The sequence below is a fragment of the Podarcis vaucheri genome, assembly GCF_965113315.1.
Source record: "Podarcis vaucheri genome assembly, chromosome: 8".
Lineage (NCBI taxonomy): Eukaryota > Metazoa > Chordata > Lepidosauria > Squamata > Lacertidae > Podarcis > Podarcis vaucheri.
Genome location: NC_138766.1, coordinates 35,320,673 through 35,344,739, shown reverse-complemented (window position 1 = coordinate 35,344,739; position 24,067 = coordinate 35,320,673). Strand labels below are relative to the sequence as shown.

The following is a 24,067-nucleotide window of genomic DNA, read 5'->3' as shown; positions in this document are numbered from 1 at the left end:
CCATTCTAAATATAGCATTTCTGTGCAGCGAAGGATATAGGATTTAAGAGCCTCTGCAATATCTGAAAGAGGTCACCAAAAGAGTAAGAGGAAGGGATGTCTCACCTGATACAGCTTCATATAGCAAAGATCCGAATTCTGGACAAAATGGTTTAATCCATTAGGATTGAGCAAACCTATGTGACAAGCAATAATCGTAGCTGATGTTTATAAAAAGAATATTAGAAGATGCCCCAAACTGCATTCAACTAAGTCTACATTCAAACTACATTCAACTCAGAGTATACCCATTGAAATGAATGAACCTATGCTAGTTAACTAGTCCTATTTCTTCTGACACCAACCCACCACAGTTTGGGGTGGGGTACGGTGGGGAATAGAAGGTGGGGGGAGTCCCATTTCGATAGCTGAAGTTCTTGTGCCTGCTTCCACTAGCGGGACCACTTAGTTGAATCCAGCGCTCTAACTGTAATCATAACCCTTTGACACAATTATTTGACTCGGTTCTTCACAGCAATTTGACTGTTATGAGTAATGAGTGGTAGTTTCACCACTTCTTTCAGGCATAATAGCTAAATGGCCAGATTCACTGAGACAAATTGATACTTCATTCAACCACTGAGGAAGACCTGTATGGTTGGAGCATGCTTGGTCTTTGGTATGCATCATTGTGTATCTTTCAGCTGTAGACAATTCCAGATGGGTGGAGTATAAATAATAAAATTGGTGGTGGTGGTGGTGTTCCTTTTCCGTGGAATGGTCAATTGATATGTCCATTTGCCGCTCAATTGGCATTCCCCTTAACATATACACACTGTAAATTTTATACATATATATGACAACTTAGTTAAATAATGTGTTTGAACCTCTTCTCTTACTTTTTTTTGTTTTGTTTTATATTGTTATCATTTTATATTTTGATTTATCTTAGTTTTTCTTTTTCCCAGTCTTCAATTCAGTTTACACTATTGTCCACACAGATTTTCAATATTTTTTAAACTCCTCATGAAAATTCATCAGCATTTTAAGGTGACTTTCTCTTAATGTAGGTTTGTATGCAATTTTGCCCACTAAGTACATTTTTGCACAGCAAATTTTCCTAATATATGCATTTTAATGCTTACCTTATCCTAGTATGTGTATTTTTGTACACATCATTTTACCCCAGAAAGGGTCAATCTGGATTAAATGGAGGATATATGGGCTGGCATTTTGATGCCAATGACATCATGTGAACACTGCTAACAAAATCAATAAATGCAAGCATGAGGACCACTGATCCCACAATAAACACCCAATTGGAAACATGCTAAGTAAGTACAGTTCACCTAGTAGTTAATTTCCTATCACATTCCTTTTCTCATCTAAGTACTTTTGCTTTGGGCTCACTTTTCTGATGACTGAACGATAGTGACAATGAAGTGAAGCCTACCACTCAACTATAAGGTCTCCATTCTTAATCATTTGTTTATCTAGTGCATCCCAGCCACTTTTAATCTGGAATCAATTGACATTGATTAAAAATGCATTTCTATAGAGTCTTGGGGGAAAGGGAAAGTAGGGCAGGAGGGCACGTACAGTTGTAATTCTGTGTGTATCACAGAGAATGATGACAATCTGCTCACATTTGGCTTTGCAACTGTCCCTTGAGTACATCTGTGTCTTCATTTCCATGGTGGACACAAATTTCTCTAAAAGCGACTGGCTAAACTGTAATGCAAAACATGCAATTACCATATGACAGCCATCTGAATGTTTAAATATCTCTATATGCATGTGCAAACACACTGACATATATGTATATATATATTTTCTATTTTTCCACTTTGTTTCACAGGTGTCCTAACTGATTGGTCAGCACTACACCTTGCAACAGATATTTTAAATGTTTGTCAGAGGAAAGAGGGATTGACTGTTAAACATCCCAGAGAATTGTAGCTCTGTGGGGGAAACAGGGTTCAATAACAACACTCAGCAGCCATGACAGTTCCCATGCAGTTCCCATAATTTTTTTTTTTTGGTGGGGGAGCCATGATTGGTAAGATACTGCTTTATATGTATCATGCAGATGGGGTATAGGTGAACAAAGTGTGGTTTTTCCACAGTAAATGCCCAGTATGGAAGTAGCCAATGGCTCCTTATTTACTTTGCAGTCATATTTCTATACTCTCAACCTTTCTCCTCCTCTGGCAGGGGAGCCTTCAGAATTCTCAACAAGCAAAGCTCTCACTTGCTTAATGTGTGCATTGAATGAACCCCATCCCTCCCTCTGTGTACATCACCTGATCAGCACTGTACATATAATCAACATAGAATTGTAGAATTGGAAGGGGTCACATGGGTCATCTAGTCCAACCCCCTGCAATGAAGGATTTTTTTTTTTTGCCCAAGGTGGGACTCAAACCCAGTACCCTGAGATTAAGAGTCTCATGCTCTATCGACTGAGCTCTCCCAAAGTGCATACAGGGGCTCTTCTCAAGTGTTCATATGAATGTACATAGGCAGATGGCAAAGCTGGCCACTGACCCTTGCAATGCTCATTAACGGAACATGCATAGTGAATGAGTTTACAAGCCTCATACGATGAGAGTAACGTGTAGCCAACTTCATTAGCATCCAACATCGTAATGTGCATTCTTTAATTAGTTTCTCCTCCAACATCATCCTTGCCAACTTTCTTGGCCTGGTACTTCAAACCAAACCCTGGATTGGATGATATAATCTAAAATACACCACCCAATCATTATATAAGTTAAGGGCAGGTTAACAGTAGGGAAGGAATAGGTTAAACACCATAAATAATGAAGAGGTATGAAGTGCCACTGGGTTCTTTAGGTGAAACACACTTTTTGTTTTGTATGGGCAACTAGTAATGAAATTTTTTAAAACCTCTCTTAGATTTCACCCTGTGACAACTCAGTTGAGAGCAATTAGAATTCTACCAGAACCAGCACGATGAATAAAAAGGGCAGAACAGTTGGAAGCAGACCATCTGGAAGCTGTTCACCCCTTGCATCACCACCAGCTAAAAGTCACTAAACATTTAGCTAGCCCTAATGTTTTACTACCCTGGGTGACCTGTACATCTTCATCTCGAGGATGAACTGGCCACAGCTGGAAGCCACTGATTCTCTGCAGCTGAAACAGCAGAACAAGATCGATGGGACTGAAGCTCTGAGCTTACAGCTTTGAGGAACAGTCTGAAGGGCAAAGGAAGGTGCTGGTGTCACTGCGTTGTCCCTTCCCAATGCCTTGCTTCTTCCTGTGCAAAGATTAGTAAAAGATAGCTGCATAAACGGGCAGCCGCTAGAAAAGGTTCCATAGATTTATTCATTTGTATCCGGCTAATTACCTCTACTTTTATTTAGAAGCATGAATCAAATGAGTTCTCAGATGCTTTGTTGCAGTTAAAGGTCCTGCTCATAATATTCTGAAGCTTGTGTTTACTAAGATCTTCTTATTCTAAGCAGATGCATTATTTTGTTGTGCCATTATGGAAAAGAGGGAGAAGAATCACCCCCCCTCCCTGCCTCTCTGTTTATCACCACATACCAGAGATCTACATTTACTTTCTTCCATGCAACTCATATGGTTGCACACAGTATCTATCCTCGAAACACCTGAATACTGTAAAGGAGTTTTGTGACAGTCAGGATCCTGGAACCCAAGGCATGAATGACAAAGCAGCAGATCCATTTGAAGTGGGGGAGGTAAGATTTTTCCACAACACAAGGAGCGTGGATGAGGGTGGTACTCATCCACCCCAGCCCATGGTTTAGCTCCCTACAGCTTGCCTCTGTCCCATCAGTGCTTTTCTCTTCAGCCCTGTTCCATTACGAGAAATTATATCAGTTGGAGAAAATCTCTTGAGGGGGAAACAGGAAGACCAGGCTACAGGACCATGAAGTGATGGTTGCAATGAACGTTCAGTTTGCCCATTGAGCCTTTTCACTCCTTTCACTCCTTTTCACTCCGAAATACCACACAAATAAATACCACACTTATAAAATATGGCTGTTTACCATCCCATCTACTGTGACCTTCAGAAAATGTTCTTGAGCCGCCTGCCTAACCAACCAATGTATTATACAATTTGCTTATAGACATGTTCCCAAGAAAGAGGGGAGCTGGCCACTGGGTGGTGTGCCTATTTATGAAAAGAACTATTTGCCTCCATTCATGAGAGCACATTTAAATCACACAATTTCTTGTCTGCCCAAAACACACAAATAACTGTTGTAGGATTAAGGCGCAGAAGACTGGAGTGTTTGGCAATTAAATATGACCATATAGTTTTGTATATACTAATCACAGGGGTCAAATCACTTATATTCAACTGTATTAAAGACAGGTAGTCTTTATGTTTGGTTGAAACTTCTTCAGATACTTAGGCTAGTTTTACAGACAAATCCCAACTGCATCCGTCCACAGAATTAACTACAAACCTAATGCAAGTCCAGAAGGAAAAGTGCACCTTCTGCATGTTCCAGAAATGGCAAAAGAACAGCCTTTCTTCTGATATTTTTGGAATCCTGGCTTCCAGATCTGTTTTGAAACAGAGATGTGCTGAGCCACAAATAAAATCAGTAAATAATACAGAAGAAAGCATTTGAAACCAATATTGTCATGGATAATTATTGTGAACCATTTCATTGTTTTTAGTGCCTCTTCTTACACTTCAGCTAATTGGCAGCTAATTTAATTAATCATGTTATCTTTCAAAACAAAAAAACCCCAAAAACCTTTGGTTAATCCCTGTTCAGTCAAGTCTTCCAGTGACCTCAATATTAGATTTGCTGCGATGAGGATGGCAAAAAAAGATGTTCCCTTTCGACAGAATGTCATTGTATACTACACTTAGTCTCTTTGTGCCAGGCAAAAATTGACCCATTTTTGTAACTGCTATTAACATTAAAATTTTACTGCTTAGTGATGATATGAAAAGTCAGACCGCATGCCAGCCAAAGTGGACTTTCAACATTTACACTCCATTAATTAATTCATCACCTAAAAGCTAACTATTGATTTTTTAAATGGCTTTACAAATCTGCTTAAGCCTCTGATGTAATTAAGACGTGTGTTTACTGCAAATTATTTAACAAATACAATGCAATGCTTTTCTCAGCCACAACCAACCGACCTTCCTGTTGAATCATAAAAATTATTTGAAAAACTTCTATTACTGTGTTATCCAGTTAAATCACATTTGAATAGTGCATATTTTCATAGAGCCATTGGCTCAATTAGATCAGAGACTTACTTGAGTATCCTTCAGCATCCTGTTGGCCTCCTGGTGGTTTTGACTACAACTCCCATCATTCCCAGTAATCATGGCCATAATAAATGGATTCAGCTTTGGTACACTTCTGCGTTTATACACCAGCCTCTGTACAGGGATTCTGCCATCATGTATTATGCAGTTACCAGACCAGTAATCCTATTCATGTGGTGATGAGGCAGACATGTCACAGTATATTAAAATAATTTTAAATGATACACACAAAAGATATTAAAGGAAATCCTACCTTAGTACAAATTAAAATCCCAGTTTGGAATGGGCTCATTCCATGCATCTTTATGCTAAAATTAATTCCTTGCCCACCATTTGCATTATTATTATTTATTATTATTATGGGAGGGGGGTTACAATAAACATTGCTGGGGAAGTGGAATATTGTCAACACACATTTATACAAAGTAGAAATGGGGAACTTGTGGCCAATCCAATAATCTAGGTGAGACATCTAAGTAATGGACACTGATTATGAGGAAGGAAACTTACAGATTCAGCAAGAGAAGAGGTGGATCATTCTAAAGTGAGATGTTAGATCCTCACAGCCCTGGTCTCAGAAAACATACTAAAGCCTTCCTTCAAAGTTCTCTAAGTGACCCCCAAACTTAATCCATCTATTAATCCATTCTCATCTTCAAGATGGGCCAAAAAAGATTATCATTTGGTTTCGAGGACGACTTCCCCCCCCTTTTTTAAATAATACTGAACATGTACTGTGCAAGGAAGTCAAATGCCCATATCTTCTTCTTCTTCTGCGATTGCTTGTTAGCAGAGTAAGATTGTATTCCATAAACATGGTTTCAACAATGAGTCCATAAGTGACTGTGGAGGCCAATAATGGACCCACACATCCTTCCATAGTGGGAACATAGGTTTCCAGGCGGGAGTTGATCACAGTGTGAATTTGCCAAGCGTTCCTTCCTCCTAGCACGTTTCTCCCTTGCATCCTGAGTTTGAGTCTCTTCAAAGCCCAAGACACCTTTGGTAAAGGCTGTTTTCCAACTGGAGTGCTCGCAGGCCAGTGTTTCCCAGTTTTCAGTGTTTATACTAATTTTTTTAGATTTGCCTTGAGACAGTCTTTAACCACCAGCATTACACTTTCCATTTTTAAGTTTGGAATAGTGTAGTTGCTTTGGAAGACAATCATCAGGCATCCACACAACATGACCAGTCCAACGAAGTTGGTGTTGAAGAATCATTGCTTCAACACTTGTGATCTTTGCTTCTTCCAGTACACTGATATTAGTTCGCCTGTCTTCCCAAGTGATGTGTAAAAATTTTTGGAGACACCGTTGATGGAATCTTTCGAGGAGTACAGCAACATACCCAATGACATCAATTTTAGGAGGATGGGGTAATGTCATAATGCTATCAGTACAAATAAGGGTTTTTTTAAAAAAAAAAAAAAAATCCAAAGGTTTTCCTGACTCCTTAACTCCTGATTGCACATCCAGGAATCTGCTCTCCCAGCTAATTTGCAGCCTTTCCATCCATGTGGAAAAATTTATGATTACATAAAATCTATGCTTAAATACGCAGAGCACACATTTCATTTTACATCAGCCCCCAGAGGGAGGGCTGCAACAGTTCTGTCGAGAAGACCTGGCTGCTGCTACTGCTGCTGCTTCGTTTTCAAATGACATCCCACTGTTAATGGGAGAAGGGAGGATATTTGAAGCTACTCATCATGCAGAGATAAAAAGGAGGCAGCATAATCCTGCTATGTCTTGATAACATTAATTAGCAGCAGAGCTTAGGGATCTTTCTTTTTTTAAAGAAAATCAAAACTATTGGATTTAACACTTAGTTGCAAAAACACTAATAATGTTCAGAACATTTCTGCATTCCTGATTTTTAAAATGGGGTAGTTTTAACAACAAAATAAATATCTTTTTGTTGATTTTTAAAGAGAGGTATGCCCATTTTGGATTAACCCAACTTTTTAGTACAAGTATATATAAAAGAAGAAGACATTTGCATCATGACATTTCCAACAGGGCTTGTGTCTGAGTAGATGCTTAGAAACGATTGTCTTTCATTCACTTTAGAGTCTGTGGCTCTTGTGGTATGAGAGCAATACATGAAATGTTGCCTACATTAGTTGTGCTCCCAAGAGATGTTTCACAATTCACATCCTGTAAACATCAAACAGGAATAGTCCTTCCCGTCTCCCCTCCGCCTGCACTCCTAGATTTGTGGCTCTCGAAACCCAGAACTAAACCCAAAACAATGCCTCAGGCTTCCCTTGAACCATTACAATTATCCAAAGCCAAAAACATATTACTGCTACTGTTGCTGTGACCATCTCTGTGTGTGATGTTTTATAGTGAAACCTAAGTAAATGGAAAATAAAACCACTCTGTCCGAGGATGCTTTCAATGTAAATTTGGACAGTATAATAATAATAATAATAATAATAATAATAATAATAATAATAATAATAATAAAAAAAAAAATAAATTTTATTTATATCCCGCCCTCCCCAGCCGAAGCCGGGCTCAGGGCGGCTAACAACAATCAAATAATCAAACAGTAAAATAGTTACACAATCTAAAAATATTTCATTATAAAAATTAATTAAATCAAATTGAAGGCAACCAATTAAGCAAAATTCTGTGCAGGTTGCCAGAGGAGGGAATCAGGCTGCGCCCTGACCAAAGGCCTGGCGGAACAACTCTGTCTTGCAGGCCCTGCGGAAAGATGTCAGGTCCCGCAGGGCCCTAGTCTCTTGTGACAGAGTATTCTACCAGGTTGGAGCCGCAGCCGAGAAGGCCCTGGCTCTAGTTGAGGCCAGCCTAACCTCTCTGAGGCCTGGGATCTTTAGGGTGTTTTTATTTGCAGACCGTAGGTTTCTCTGTGGGGCATACCAGGAGAGGCGGTCCCATAGGTACGAGGGTCCTAGGCCGTATAGGGCTTTAAAGGTTAAAACCAGCACCTTAAACCTGATCCTGTACTCCACAGGGAGCCAGTGCAGCTGGTACAGCACCGGATGAATGTGATCTCGCCGCGAAGACCCCATAAGGAGTCTCGCCGCGGCATTCTGCACCCGCTGGAGTTTCTGGGTCAGTCTCAAGGGCAGCCCCACGTAGAGCGAGTTACAATAATCCAGTCTGGAGGTGACCGTCGCGTGGATCACAGTGGCTAGGTCAGGGCGAGAGAGATAAGGGGTTAGCCTCAGATGGGGAAGAGGTTGTTGCAGCAATTAGGAAGCTGCCTTGTGCAGAGCAGGTCTACTTATGGACGTCAGGATCTTCATGGAGCTATGCCTCACCTTCTCTAAATGCATATAACCAGAGAGGGGACTACCGAGAACAGGACTATCCTGTGCAATGCTCTTATCCCAAAAGGCAATGTGAGCAACTCTTGCTTGAAAGTAAAGATGAGCTTTATACAGGCTAACAGCAGTACAGGGTCAGCAACAAGCACAATGCCCAGAAGGTATAAGAAACATCAGGAAGAACCTTCTGACAGTAAGAGCTGTTTGGCAGTGGAACAGACTCCCTCGGAAGGTGATGGACTCTCCTTCCTTGGAGGTTTCCAAACAGATGTTGGGTGGTCATCTGTCATGGATGGTTTAGTTGGGATTCCTGCATCAGAGGAGGTTGGACTGGATGACCCTCAGGATCCCTTCAAATTCTAAGATTCTATTATTCTAGGTGAAGATTCAGGTTTTTTTCATATCAATTTCTATAAAGAGTTTTCGACATAAAATACAATAAAAGCCAAACTAATCAAAAGAAGCCCCTCCCTCTGGCGGGCCAAGGTGCTTCCTCCACCCTGATAGTGAGGCTCTGGACTCTACAGAAGGGGTGGGGAAGAGAACCAACAGATCTGCTTCCTTCTCTCTGACTTCTAGAGTCACAACCCTGGCCACCCACCTTGCAGCCCCCAGGCATGGTTTACCTGGGGCTGCCAAACCATGCCAAATCCTTATGGAGCCAATGGGCCCATGACACTCAGTATGGACCCGCAACTCCCTATTTTAATGTGGAGGAGCATATCTGAACCTCTAATGATAGCAGCATTGAAGGCTATTTTGCCGAATGAGTGGGCTAACATTTTTAAAGGATCTTCTGTGGACTAAGTTGCCTGTGTAGATAATGTACCTTACTTGTGGTGATCAGAAACTTCAGAAATGCAGTGGTATATTGATAACAAATTCACCACAGAAGAAAATGCAGCAATAATAATAATAATAATAATAATAATAATAATAAATCCTGTTTGTGCATTCCTCTCCCATTCCTGGGCAAGAGTGACATGTTGAATGCTCCCAGACAAAAAACAATTTCTTAATGCTTAGCCAGTACATCAGCAAGGAGGTGAAGACTAAAACCCTCCTATATGTAGGGACATATGGATCTGAAGAAGCTATCAAACATGGGGCCTCCTCACGTGGACTCTGAAATGGTACCGTGATATGTACATGTCATTTTCTGTATTTTTGAATCAGCTCTGTTTTTAATCATGCATGATAGTTTTGCATGATTATATGCCACGTTCTCTTTAACAGCAAAAAAACCTACATGGCAGATGTTTTGTTATAGAAAAATCTGAAATGGTTGACAGTGCATCTTTTATTTTAATTGGCTGATAAAAATCACGGCTTTGTTTGTGGATCTTTGTATTCTGCCATCCACCTCTAAGAAAAATTACTTCAGACACTAAAAAGCACCTTTTGAACCTCTCTCATCCTATTTGTCCTCAGTATGAAGGTTGAAAATGAGGAACAGTTCTTGCCAGTGTAGTTGTTTATCCACGTAACAGATGGATTTAAGAAATAGCCGATTTAAGGCTCAGCCATATAAACAGTCCCATTGCCAATCTGATCAGTGCAAGAGGAACACATTTTACTTCTGACTTTTAAACATCTGCGTTCTCTCACAATGGTCCAGTTCACACAGAACGCTAAGCCAAATCATGACTTAGTGTGAATTAGCAAAAGTGCAGGCTCCTGGAAAGTCGTCTGTGGCCATTTTTCCCCTTCTGCAGTCCTGCAGCTGCTGCTGCATTAAGCCATGGTTCAACTTTGTGTGTCATCCCCATTTGGACTCATGTTTTAGCTCTCTCCAACAAACCACATCCTGTACAACATAAGCTACGTTTACAGGTCATGGTGTGTGTGCAAAGAGCTGCAATCCAAGTATAGGTTTGGACATGCTAGTTCGCTATAGATACCTCGCCAAGAATTCATAAGCAAATTTTGCATGATGGTTCTTGAGATCAAGGTCTGTGTTAGGAAACAATTAGGTGTCATTTTGAATCAAGATGGCAGACTGGACCTTTCAAAACTGCACTGAGTTTAGCCACTAATTTCAAAACTTCAGATTTTCAAATCAAGCTGTGTATGAAGCTGCTAATATTCTATTTTGATCCATTTTGAGAAAACCTGCCCCTAGTTTGTATGCCAGTGTTCTGTTTCTTGTTTAGGTATTGCAAATAGGCTTTTACTGATGTTTGCAGCAAAGATGTCACAATGTCCTAGATCTGAAGCTCAACTATCCCATTGTTAGCCAGAGATCCAGAGAAAATATTTGTGAAAAATGCATTTTCAGTAAAATAATTTTATCTGAAGGTCACTGCAAAATCATCTGTTTTAGCAAGCTTGAGCTTGTGAGATCAATTCTCTTTAGCTGCATCACCCAAAGGAGAAGAAATAGGATGCATACCACTGTTACCTTCAGAGAGATTTCACAGATGTCTATGCTACTTTAGTACCTTAGCGCTGCGCCACACACCGTTTTTTCTTCATGAAATGAAACATCAAATGAGATTTTACAATGACAAAAAAGAATTTTATAGCTGTACTAGCTGGCAAATGATGTACTACAGTGGTTTTACACTAGTCTCATTGTTCTGAGCTTTGAAATTCCTGAGGCTAAGCTGACATGTGCTCAGAGCATGCAATCCAGCTCATTTTTTTTCAAAAAAAAAATGTTATCACACATCAAAGCTATGGCTTAATGAACAAACCATGTGGACTTATGAAACTGCTAAAACTCCTAGAGTGTAGATCAGTCTCTTTCTCTGGTTTAAAATCTTAACCTTAACTCTCCCAAAAGCATTGGCCTGGGATAGAGATGGGGGGCGGGATCAGGTTGTGGGGAAGTCTAAAATGCTCCAAATGGAAAGAAATAGCATATATCCTTTAAGCTTGTCTGCACAGATACCTTATTGTGCATCAGACTCTCTTTAATGTGTATTTAATGAGCATTACTGCTGTAGTATCTGGACTGCACTGCACGCAGCTGGGAATATGGATGTACGCTCTTAAAATGCCCAGGATTAAAGAGGAGAGTGTCTTCATAAGCATAGTAATCAGTGGATCTGAGAAATTGCTAAGACACGTTGAAATGCTTAGCAGGCATCAACATTCACAGTGGCTTTCAAATTCTGATAATTTCAGGCACATATAATCTCGCATTTCCCTCTTGTTAAAAGTGACTTTTATTCCTTCCTACTTCTGGGTTAATTACAGTATCATTTATCTATTTATTTACCTTTTTTCACACTCTCCCAGCTAGTGCAAAGTTCCCCTCTCCTTTACTTTCTCTTGTGCACTCTCTCTCTTTTCTACTTTTGCTAAATAATACATGATAACGCTGTGAAATCAAGTCTGAATATAATATATATGAACAATTCGCTGGCTACATTTTTTAATGGTAACTATTCAGTCTGTAGAAAGTTCAAACTACTATTCAGCTCACATTGGAACAAGCCCATTTAATTCATTCATATTAGCGAATGTATAAATGCAGGTAAGAGGCACAGATACTCCTTGGTAGATTAAAAAATGTCAGAACGGCCCTGTATTTTTAATATTGAGTGCTGGAGGCCCATCTCCTGACCTAACATTTCTCATCCAGGTGCTTGCTAAGCAGCTTTCCTGTGGCCATATGAAAGATCTCCATGTAATGTTGTTGTTTAGTCGTTTAGTCGTGTCTTACTCTTTGTGACCCCATGGACCAGAGAACGCCAGGCATTTCTGTCTTCCACTGCCTCCCTCAGTTTGGTCAGACTCATGCTGGTAGCTTCGAGAACACTATCCAGCCATCTTGTCCTCTGTCGTCCCCTTCTCCTTGTGCCCTCCATCTTTCCCAACATTAGGGAGTCTTCTCTTCTCATGCGGTGGCCAAAGTATTTTAGCCTCAGCTTCACGATCTGTCCTTCCAGTGAGCACTCAGGGCTGATTTCCTTCAGAATGGATAGGTTTGATCTTCTTGCAGTCCATGGGACTCTCAAGAGTCTCCTCCAGCACCATAATTCAAAAGCATCAATTCTTCGGCGATCAGCCTTCTTTATGGTCCAGGTCTCACTTCCATACATCACTACTGGGAAAACCATAGCTTTTACTATAAGGACCTTTGTTGGCAAGGTTATGTCTCTGCTTTTTAAGATGCTGCTCCATGTAATAGCAAGTCCTTAATTTAGCAACAGGCTATATTCTCTAAAGGAAACATGGCATTATTTACCAAAATAGCATTAAGCAGTCCTTCTATAAATCAAACCAACAGAAAGCAAATATTCTAATATCCTGCTGAACCATGGAAAAACACCACAATATAAAACCCATAGTGAATAAATGAAAAGATACATGTGTATGTGTTCTGTCCATTTCCAAGCAATATCAGTATGACTGCTGTTGAAACGACAGTCTTGAAATTATTCTTACTTTTCACACCAGTCCTAAAAACATTTGTCTGAAGGTACGTCCCGTAGTTTACAGCACCGGTTTTATTCTGGGGGGAACACATACCTCCAAACATTTTGTGAATCTAACGGAAAAAGAAGCTAATTTTTAAAACTTTTTTAGTTTCTTCTCTAGCACAGTGAATCGTCAGTTCTGTTGCTACCCCCGATGGCGACCTCATTTCCTGTCATGGTGTTTCCTGAGTCACAGACGGAAGGAGAGTACATTTGGGGGGGGGGATTACAGTAGAAGCTGCTTCTGAACAAACAGGGTAAATTAGAAATCATATTGTGAACTGTCCCGTGATCTTCAGATGAAAGATGGTATACAAATTTCAAACATATATACATATTGCATAGCAACCCCTTACCAATGGTACAATTGCAAACTTCTGTAGAAGACAGCAAAGAGTTTCATAGTCCTGCTCCTGGATATTTTTTTTTTAAAGTACTTGTAAAAAAAAAAAGAAAGAAGCAGTGTCTTTCAAGAAGTGTTTGTGCTAGGTGCGTATATCACATGGCATTTTATACTTCGTAGCTATAGTGGAAAGCATAGCTATACCCCACAGCCACAGGTATTTATCTAGTAGGGGTGTACTTGAGGGATGATGTCAAAGATGTCTACCCATTTTTGTCAAATATTATGCAGGTGGGTCAAAATCAGTCTAGGATATCAGTTCTGCGCTACTGCAACCACTGGTGAACCAACTGTGAGTAATGGAACAGGTGAAGAAAGCTTAAGTCATCTCTGGGCTGTGAAGCAACATTGAAGGGTGTCGTGAGGGGAAACTGAGGCCTCTTGAAATGGCCCAGAGGCTCTTTCTTCTGCTTTAGTTGAATGTGTTTAAGGTTTATATGAAGAGGTTCACACAATAAATAAGAGAAAGCTTGTGCACCTTGAAAATGAGCATTGCCTTGAAAAGCCTTTTTATTAAATAAATGCTTCTCTCCCAATAAATACCAATCTTCAGAACAGCAGCAAGCTGAGGAGAAGCCTGAAGGTACCCTGAAAAAAAGAAGCAGCTGCTGTCATACCACAGGTGTGAATCTTCAATTAAGAACCATCATGCTTTTCTGTCAACACTAATGAAATTCAGATGTGACAGGTAAGAGAGCTGCTTTAAGAAAGTTGTTGGTTTTTTAAAATATATATATATAGGTTTCTTTTTCCCCATAACAACCACAGTAAGGACTGCTTGCCAACAGGAAAGTAATGATGCGATGGGAGTGACAAAAAAAATGGGTTTCTAAATGAGGTAACAGCAAGGTAGGGAAGAAAAAGGGAACAAACTGGTCCCTTTCGAGCTCTGACAAGGTAGATAAGCCCAGAACTGCCATATTTGAAACAGGGACTGACAACTTTCCATGGAGGATGTTTCAGTGAAAATTTATGCCACCCATGCTGGAATTCAATCTAGGCTTCAAATGCTGAGTTGAAGGGGAAAGTCTCATGGTAGTAAGTGAACAGAAACAAACAATTTACATCACAGATATAAGTTAAATCCATTCACTTGGAAAAATTCACTTGGAAATAGGGAATATTTTCCAGCTCCCCCTTTTGTTCAGGCAATGTATGTGCTGAGAACTCCCATAAATGAGAAATGAGAAAACTAAACATTTTAGGGGGGGTAGACTGAAGCATGCAAAGGCAAGCTGAGGATGTTTTTGTGAGATATGTTAAAAGTAAACATGCACACACAGCCAGGCTAGTAAAATTCTCTCTGAAGCTGCCATTTAACATCCACCCTGCACAGGGTCCTTCCAAGAAAATTTGGTAAAATATATATGTGGGCAAGTTTTAGTGAATCAAGTCCAATCAGTGATTCTGTGCCTGAGAAACCTAGACCATGGAGAGATTTCTGAAAAACTGGAATTCTGACCAGAGTTCTTAGGGAAATGGTTGCAAAACCAAAAGTTAGAAGGTAGCTTCATGATTAGCTTCAGAAATAAAGCACTGAAGTTCCAGAAATGAGGACTTGGTTAGCACATGGCATTAACTGGAATGTAGCGGAAGGAGGGATAAAGTTTTAACTTCCTTGACTATTTTTTCCTCTTCCCTTTTTCCTGTTCTTCCTACTGATTATCATGCATTATTACTTGAACTAGGAAGATGAGATTCACCAGTTTCCAAGCCACCTTCTTAACCAGACCGCTAGGAAAGGTCAGAAGCAGGGCAGACAGTTGTTCCCTGTGCATTGAATGTGCCTGTTCTATTCTAGAGATACTTTCTTTTGCTCAGGCACCTGCACAGTGTGAGACCTATTACAAATTTATAAGTCTCAATTCTGTCATGCAATTTACTTGCTCGCTTCCCAGCAGAAGCCCACAAAGAAATCCTCTGCATTAGAATCCTAATTCATTGAATATCCTCACTGCGATCTTTCCCAACAAATAGGGCACACACAAAAATGAAGCTGAGTTGCAATTGCAGAAAATACTCAGCATATTAGACCTGATGAAGTGTTTCAGCATTCAGAATGGCTCTCTAGTGAGGGGAGAGAGACCCTGTCAGATAGCTTTGCTTAATAAACTCAGTGGTGGCCATAAAAATAAGGGCCTATTCACAGGGCTCAGCCTTTGAGCTTGCAGCAGATGAATTTTTAAAGTTATTGTCAGTCCACACTGACTTTTCAGCAGCACTACCAGGCTACATGCTTATGGGAGAGTCAACAACATGCTTTAAACTTAGCAAATAGTCCATTGGCAAAGTTGCAGGAAACCTAATAAATGCTCTAGGAATTCTAAGCATTGCTCCTTCGAAACTGTCATCTTTAGGAAAGGCAAAATCAGTTCCTGACTTTCAATTCGGAGAAAATACAATGTGTTCACCTTACATTTAGGATGACAAAACAAAAAATGAGGTGGGGGAATTAAACATCGCAAATACAAGGGAATAAAAGAGGACTGAATTCTGCATTAAAATTACATTGTTTTCCGAGGGCCAGGGACTTATTCAGCAGAACCTCAGCAGTTAGCATCATTCCAGGGGTAGTCACAGTAGATTAACACACATCAGACTGAGGTCACATCCACACCACACATTGGAGAGTTTCCTAGGAAGTTCAAATAGTCAGATCAGGCACTTCGGAGAATTTCTAGTGAGTCTGGTCTGGCTGGGCGTTCTGCCAACATGAGGAGTTGAAGCAAGGAGATGGAGCCATCAGATGCCCTATAAATGCACTTAACTCACCAATACTTTATTATGGAAACTTCTTTCAGGTGTAGTTCAGAGATTTTGTAAAAAAATAGTTCAGTTAACTTTGTTGAAATGAGCACATTCATTACAAACACTGGTCTTGAAGCAAAGACAGGTGGCAAGTTGTGGCACCAAAATCCCGAAAGTCCTTTCAGCTGTTCTTTGGCTTCCACAGCTACACTAGGACTGAAACATTGCCTGTTCACAGCTGTCACTGAGATACAAACAGCATTCCTTCTAATCTGCAGTACAAAGAGAGTTCATGCCTTCAGATGACTCTGGTATAGAAGATTCGGTCACGATGCAGGAAAGAATTAAATAACCTAGAGGGTCTAATGAGAAAGGAGACTAAAAATGTGCTCCCCATTCTTCATAGCCCATTGTAAGGTGAATTTGAATAGATATAGAAACAGTAGATACAGTAGAAATAGGAAAAACTTTTCAAATCAAAAGCTGTTCAGAGCTTTCCAGAGGCTCAGCAAAATACAATGGGAAGTGATTTCTTGGAAGTTGATGCAAGTATAATTGTGCAGGAATGGGATTACTACTGAGGATCTAGCATATATATGACATATATGTTAAAAATAACAGACACAGAAAATGTAGTCAAGCAGACAATGGATTTGTTGAGAAATGTAGTATAGTTATAACATATTGGAACATGGAAGTATGAGCCTCTTTTCTTCCTTATGTGTTTTTTGGTGTAACTTCATGTGTCGTTTGGGTATGTTTTCTTTTTCTGGATTATTGTTGATGATACCTTACAATTTATTTTATGGACATATACTAAGCCTTGTTAAGCATTGTTACCATTGGGGGTGGGGAGTACAACCTTGCAAAGGTGTGGGATTCTCACGATGAGGCTTCTCTGGAGGTTCATGGCAGATTAATCCTGTTACCTCCACACAAGATGGGCCTACTAAACCATTAAAGGTGAAATGTTGACCATGGGAACATTCAACACACTTGAGGATGGAACGGCCACTTCTGATGTGAAGGTGTGTGAGGCGAGAGAAGAAAGAGAAGAAAGGAGCTTGTTGTTGCATAGGCTTGTGAGAGGTAGCCCATTTTCCTTCCCCTCCTGGGAAGAGATTTTGACAGTGAGCAATGGCTGGGCAGTTGGTGGGCCATGGATCATCCTTCCCACTTCTCTGTCAGTCATCCATCCTCTGAAAAGCAATGAGAGAAACAAAGCAATAACCATCAGGAAATATATATATACTCACAGCGTATTTATAGATTATCTGCTGCCGTTAGAAGTTGCCTCTGGCTGCCACTTAGCTGCTGAGCCAAGTTCAAGCTCTTTGTTTGCCAGTGCCAAGCCCTATAAAGCTTGGGACCCAGGATATCTGAAAGATTGTTCCATCCCTTATATACCCAATCATTGTGCTGTGCAGAAGATGGGCTCTTATGAGTATCATCTCATCTGTTCCATATCATACAGGAATTGAATTCCTTCTCTTAACATATCAGACAAAGGCCATCTCTCTTGTCTTTTCGGCACCTACTGAAGTCCTTTCTTTTTCGACAAGTCTTATAAGTGGAGATCTTTCTGCACTTAAAGAACTGTGTCTGCATCTGTGCTGGATTTGAAATGCTTCTTACATACAGAATTGTTTTTGTTTTTCTATATGGAATTGGATATATATATATATATATATATGCAGGTTTTGGTATCTTCTGAAGAAAAGGCACACTAATCTAGGAACTTCCTCTCTGCCCAGAACGTTGGAGGCTATACACCACACCCCTCAACAGTATTTATAGGAACTCAAACACCAGATTCTGCTCTGTTCCAGTAACAAGAAGCCGAAAGCACCAGCCTGAAGATGACGAGTGAGACCTCGTCGAAACGTCGCCCAGACACCCCTACTCTTACACGGGAAGACACCCGAAGATACCAAAACCTGCATTCCTGTACCCGTGAAAATCTACGAAAGCATATATATATATATATATATATATATATATATATATATATATATAGTTGGCGATTTACTGTGAAATTGCTTCCTGATATTTTATGGGAAGCATTTCATAAATGGATTCCGATGGATAAATAAGGAGTTGTGGGTAATTCAGAAATAATGTCATTTGACATGTGTGGTAGATGGTGGCGAGTAAAATGATGCTTTAACAATCAGAAGTAGTCTCCTTTTTTCGCCAGGGGAAAATGCATAAAAATTATCCTTCGCAAATCTCCTCCTTATAAGATGTCAAAATACTTCACACTGCATATTAAGGAACATGGAAATGAGCACTGACATGGCAAATAATGCTAAGTGAATAAATGCTTCAAACAACCGAAAATAAACCAGTGTGCCAGTGGAAGCATAATTTAACCCAAATACCAGAGGAGTATAGTGGTTGGGAGGTTTATGGAATGATGTGTGTTTATGTATGTGGGTGTATTATAAGAGAGGCCTGCTATAGATTCCACAGTTCCCAAGCTGTTGTATGTAGGCTCCATGCTCCATGCATAAAACTGCTGAAATTTCAAAGACTCCAATGATATGCCATTGTTTTAGCAGACTCTATGGCTAAAGCAAGGCGGCTATTTGTTTTGCTTTGTGGGGCAATGGGGAGAATCATATTCCATTATGGGCATCTCACAGTATTTGGCAGTAGTACTGAACTACAATACTTCAATAGAAATGTAGAATTTTCTCATAGAAAGAAGCAGCATTCAAGAGCAATAATTATATGGAATAAAGATGGAAAGCTTTCAGCTTTCACTGTGGACGCTTATGCCATATTGTGAAAATGGGTGGAGAGAGACGTTAAATGGTTAGGGATCTTGAAGTGAGCCTAATTGCACACAGCTGTGCTGAAAATGCAAGCAATTAGATGAGCTTATCTTGGGCACGTTCTGAAGGGGGGCAGCCTCTCTAAGTGTCTTTTGTTTTGGATACCCCAAGATAAAAACAAGAGATGGATCTATAAAAATAAGAAATATTAATAGTGTTATAATGGTGCATTTAGGAGCACTGTAGATGAAAGTTCTTGACTGGATTATATAGCTGGAATAAAGGAGACCGACTTCTGCTGGAGACACCTGATATTGAGAAGGAAAGTCCATTCAAAACTTAACATAAGTGTTTAACAGCAGACTCAAGCTTATTAAGCACTAAAATGATGAAACACCAATAATAGCACAAATTTCTCACAATGGTAACTTCTTAAGCATGAGACCCACTTGGAACAAACTTGAAATTGATTGAAATGAAGTCATAGAATGGAAGGAAAATGCACAGACTGGGGTGCGGAAGCAGCTGTTGGTTTGGAGAAACCTTTGAGTCCTCTTGTCTGGTTTGTTGCATCTGATCTGGATCTAAGCAGGCTTACAGCCCTTTTTCTTCTTCTTGGACTCTACCCATAGTCACTCCAGTAGACTGGTGAAAAAGAGAACCATGGTCCTGCAGCACAAATAGCTATGAAGATGAAGAAATTTCAGCAGGCAGAGTTGGCATGACCAGCAACATCTGCCAAAATTCCTTCTTCACTCTATTAAAGGTGCAGCAGCCCTGTCCTCAGCTTCACTTGGCTACCTAATGTACACTGAAGAAAGTCAGCCTGTCTACAATTTATAAATCATAAAGACCTGCCCCGGTCCTTGCCAGCCAAGTGGCCAGGAAAGAACAGTGCAAGGTAAAAGCAGAGGTGTTTTGCATCTATTTTTATGTGATAATCAAAAGTAAGTGTTCAACTGCCTGAGCGCATTAGGCGCATATGTTATACTCAAGGAAGTGCATGGAAAGATATATATGATGTGTGTACCTGAAAGAGGAAAAAGGTTAAGTTAAATCAATCACACCCATCTCCTGTAATAATCAGCAAGCTTATGTTGTTGGGGACCTGTATCGAATCTTCCAGGTATGAAAAAACACGTTCAGAGATAGTTCACTTACAGCAAGTTACAGTCACCTGGAGAGCTGAGCCCCCTGAAATTAGCTCATATTGCATCAGGCAGATAAAAAGCCAGTATAAGAGGGAGAGAGGGGGGGGGACACATAATTGCAAGACTCCGATTGTCAATGTTATAACCTCTGGGCTCTACATTTTACCATTGAACTGAACAGATAACATTTATGCATATGGAGCTGTTGTATTGCTAATTCCCGAAATAATGTGTGCAGCATGGCATATCATTCCACTGACAAGCAATTGGCAGGTAGCTTTTACAATAGCAAGATGGATTCACAGCATGGAATGTGTTGATTGCTCGTGTCAATCCCTTTGCAATTTTAAACTAGTAGTAATTAGAGCTATAAATCTCTCCCAAGTATAATTAGATTACTATTTATACCTATTGTCATTAAAACCAGCCTGAGACAATTACTTTTTTTGGTTCCATTGCCGGCAAAAGTCTCTTTAAAAGCAATAATCACAGTGTTTAACGCAATCCATATTCCTAATTCTATAATGCAAAATATCAAGGAAATTAGGCTGCCTCCCTCTTATACCCAATGAGATGATATGGCAAATTCACTTGTGTGGGTTTCTTAAATTACACTTATCAGTGCTGGATTAAAGGGCATTCATTCACATTGAATAACACTCTAGACTACATTTATTTGACAGATATGTCATTCCCCTTTTCCTATCCATATATGTAACGATGCAAGCACAGTCCATTTAGCTTTCCTCTGCTTTGCTTCAAAATGGGCAGGCTCTGGATATTTTCATTTTCCTCTCAAGTCGAAGCATACCCACTGCCTCTCTGTCACAGGAAAAGGAATTGTGTCACATTCTGAGTAGGAACACACCTTAATTTGTATTGTCCCTTTCAACACAATAAGCATGATCATTACCCTCATTCAGTACTTGAGACTTCTCCATATTTTTGTGGTAACATGGGGCCAGCTTTTCCCATCCATAGTGTGGGTGGATTCAGCCCTTGCGAATTAAGCTGCTAACCCATTCCTATGATTATTTTGTCTTATGACCAACTGATCGCACACAAGTTTTCTTCCTCATATTGATAAAGCTATCACAGAGAGCTCTATCCATCATACAAGCAAATTTCAGCAGGTTAGATGAACTATAAGCACTGCATGAAAAACACAGGAATGAGAATTGACATGCAAGATCTTGCAAAGATGGCTGTTGGATTGGAGGCCAGAAAATGTGCATCAACTTGGCAGGAGCAGGGACCGAGCAACGGGAGCTCACCCCGTCGCGGGGACCTTCTGATCGGCAAGTCCTAGGCTCTGTGGTTTAACCCACAGCGCCACCCGCATCCCATTTTTTTAATGATACAACACTGCAAATTACAGCTTTCTAGACTCTTTATCTGAATGAAGAACATACTACAAAGTATGCAGAGTATGCATACTACAAAGGGCAGAGCAGGAGGGGACAGCCGTGGTAACATCATCTCTTGCTGTATCTGGGTGCTCAAATGCACACTTTGTGAAGCCGTACGCTGGCTCCCTCAGCCAATAAAGCGAGATGAGCGCCGCAACCCCAGAGTCGGTCACGACTGGACCTAATGGTCAGGGGTCCCTTTACCTTTACCTATCATTAAAAAACATTTTAATGCAGTTGTGAGGAACTTGTGGGCTTCTTGTTGGGCTCCAACAACGTCCCAACAGCTAGAATAGCCAATGGTCAGGGACAATGACCATTAGTTGCAGTCCAGCACCATTTCTGGGATAGGGGCTAAAGGTTCCCCACCTGTTTGAAAACATGCTTAATTTTTCCAAACTAGTTTTATAGATTAAACTGCAGTCTGCAGCACATTCTTTCATTACCTGATAAAGTACTCATCCCTTCTATTCCCTTACACACAAATAATGTGAAGAAGATGCCATGCAAGGTATACTTGAAGCTGTGAGTTTCTATTTTTCTTGGATTAACCATAGGTATCTTTTGGACATGGGGAAAACCAATCACTAGACCATTATGAAATTGAATGTAACACAAATGGCTGCTCCCAGCATAGAGGCTGGTTAATGGACTGTGGGATAATCCTCTTCAAGCACATTTTTAGCAAGTGGTCGAAAAAGGCGATAACAATTCCACGAACCTCTTGTGTTTCCAGTGCTGCAATGCCAAAACTTTCACAAGCACTCTATTCACTAGGGACCAGGGGGGTTATAAAAGTATGAATTCCTTAATAATGAAAGAAGAACATTCAAACCTGATGTTCTCAACCTAGACAGGCTTTAGAATAGACTTTCCATGTTGTGTGAGTTTTGACCATTTAAACTCCCTTAAATTGATGTTCTTGTAGTGCTTTCCCAAACTTATCCAAGAGCCGGCATGGTTTCTAGCAGTCCTGTGTGTATGCGCGCACACACAAATATGTGTGCACTTGCATGTGTGCATGTATTGAATTAATATTATTTACAAGCTTCTAAAGTCTGCCACAGAATGTTTGAATCAATGCCATTCAGCACATCACAATTATAGTTGTTCTATATTTTAAAAAAAACACTGGAAAGTTCATTTCTTCCTCCTGGATCTATTTATATTCCCTGTAATTTTAGCTTATGTGGAAATGATGCCTTAAAGATCAATGTTACAGCTCCACCTATTACACTAATATTTTTAAAAAAGAAAGGCCACCACAAGTATATACCTAGTGATGGACCTCCCAGAATTATTAAAGGCTACAGGGAGCCTGGATCTAACTCCCTGAATGTTGGATTTGAAGTGGTCAAAAGCGTGGAACATTATGGCCTCCTGGAGGCACAGCCCATGAAAAATATAGTATTTGTACATCCAGCAAACTATATGTGTATAAAGATTAACCATGTAATGTAAAATGGTGCAGACTCAAATGGATTAATTGGTCCAAAATTAAAATACAGTCGTACCTTGGAAGCTGAACAGAATCTGTTCCAGAAGTCTGTTCGACTTCCGAAACGTTTGACTTCCCAAGTGTGGCTGCAGGAAGCTCCTACAGCCAATCAGAAGCAGCGGAAGCCCTGTCAGACATTTGGCTTCCCAAAGAATGTTTGAAAACCAGAAGACTCACTTCCAGTTTTCGATCATTCGGGAGCCGGAACTTTCAACTCCCAAGGCGTTCGGGTTGCCAAGGTATGACTGTACAACAGTGCTGTTAATATTAAAAAGGCAGGGAGGTTTTAAAATTGCAGAGTCATTATTTGAAATGTCTTGTGTATATCTTATTCACAAATGGCAGTGTTTTGGAAGGTGCTAACTTACAACTGCTACCAATTTCCAATTCTTATGCTCCTTCCATTTTCTAGTGAATGGAACAGGTGGACTTTCCTAATTACGAAAACAAGATTCTTGTTCAGTGGAACATTCTTCCCAAAGCTCATCTTTCTATGCTAGGGAGGGACACTAAAGATAGAGATAGCTGACACACAACAGTATTTGTAACCGGTGTGAATATTGTCTGTGTTTCAAGGGATGAAGCAGTCTATGTACTGTATTTATTGGTAGGAAGGAATTGCTCTTATGTGGATTCTCACCCCCCCCCCCTTTATTTTTCTTGTGGACCCAACACAGCTGCCTTTGTTCTTTGCGTGACTTGGAAAATACTGAAATACTTGGAAATACTATCCATTCAATAGTTGGTTCCGGAAGTGGAGGAAGAGGATCTTAGACCACCTGGTCTTGGAACTTGATTCCCTGAGGAAACATCCCCTCCAACTGCTAGGTAAAGCAATCTGGCTTCTGCTTTTTACCTAGTGCTCCAGCTAAAATTAATCTCCACCTCTGTTCATACGAGGTCTATCTAGTTTCTCTGTTTTCCTGGTCAGCTTGCAAAATAATCTGTGTATATCACCTAAGGGTGAAATATAGATCTGGGTATGTATCTGCATATTAGATATGAGAATAGCTGTTGTATATTTCTGCCTCGGTGCAACTCGATACTTGACTATCTACTAATACAAGAACAGAAAGCGCTAAAA

General features: G+C 40.2%; 1 protein-coding gene and 1 long non-coding RNA gene across 16 annotated transcripts in view; one reads left to right on the top strand and one right to left on the bottom strand.

The window, feature by feature from the left end:
* The first annotated feature begins 10,751 nt into the window (after window positions 1-10,751).
* Window positions 10,752-14,128, top strand: LOC309539179. Its single transcript, XR_014222742.1, has 2 exons — window positions 10,752-12,215; window positions 12,713-14,128. It is a non-coding gene; the product is annotated as an uncharacterized lncRNA (long non-coding RNA).
* The window catches only part of LOC309539168 (uncharacterized protein), a 389,363-nt gene continuing 377,972 nt past the window's right edge, over window positions 12,677-24,067 (bottom strand). For 12 of the 15 annotated variants that reach the window (XR_014222708.1, XR_014222709.1, XR_014222710.1 and 9 more), the window contains one exon: window positions 15,869-17,347. Coding sequence is in view for 1 of the 15 variants with exons in the window: in XM_082235080.1 (XP_082091206.1) it covers window positions 17,333-17,347 (15 nt within the window). In the remaining 14 variants the exon portion in view is untranslated. Of the gene's footprint in view, window positions 13,989-15,868; window positions 17,348-24,067 lie in introns of those variants that run through there. The other 3 variants (XR_014222712.1, XR_014222714.1, XR_014222711.1) reach the window with 2 other exon arrangements.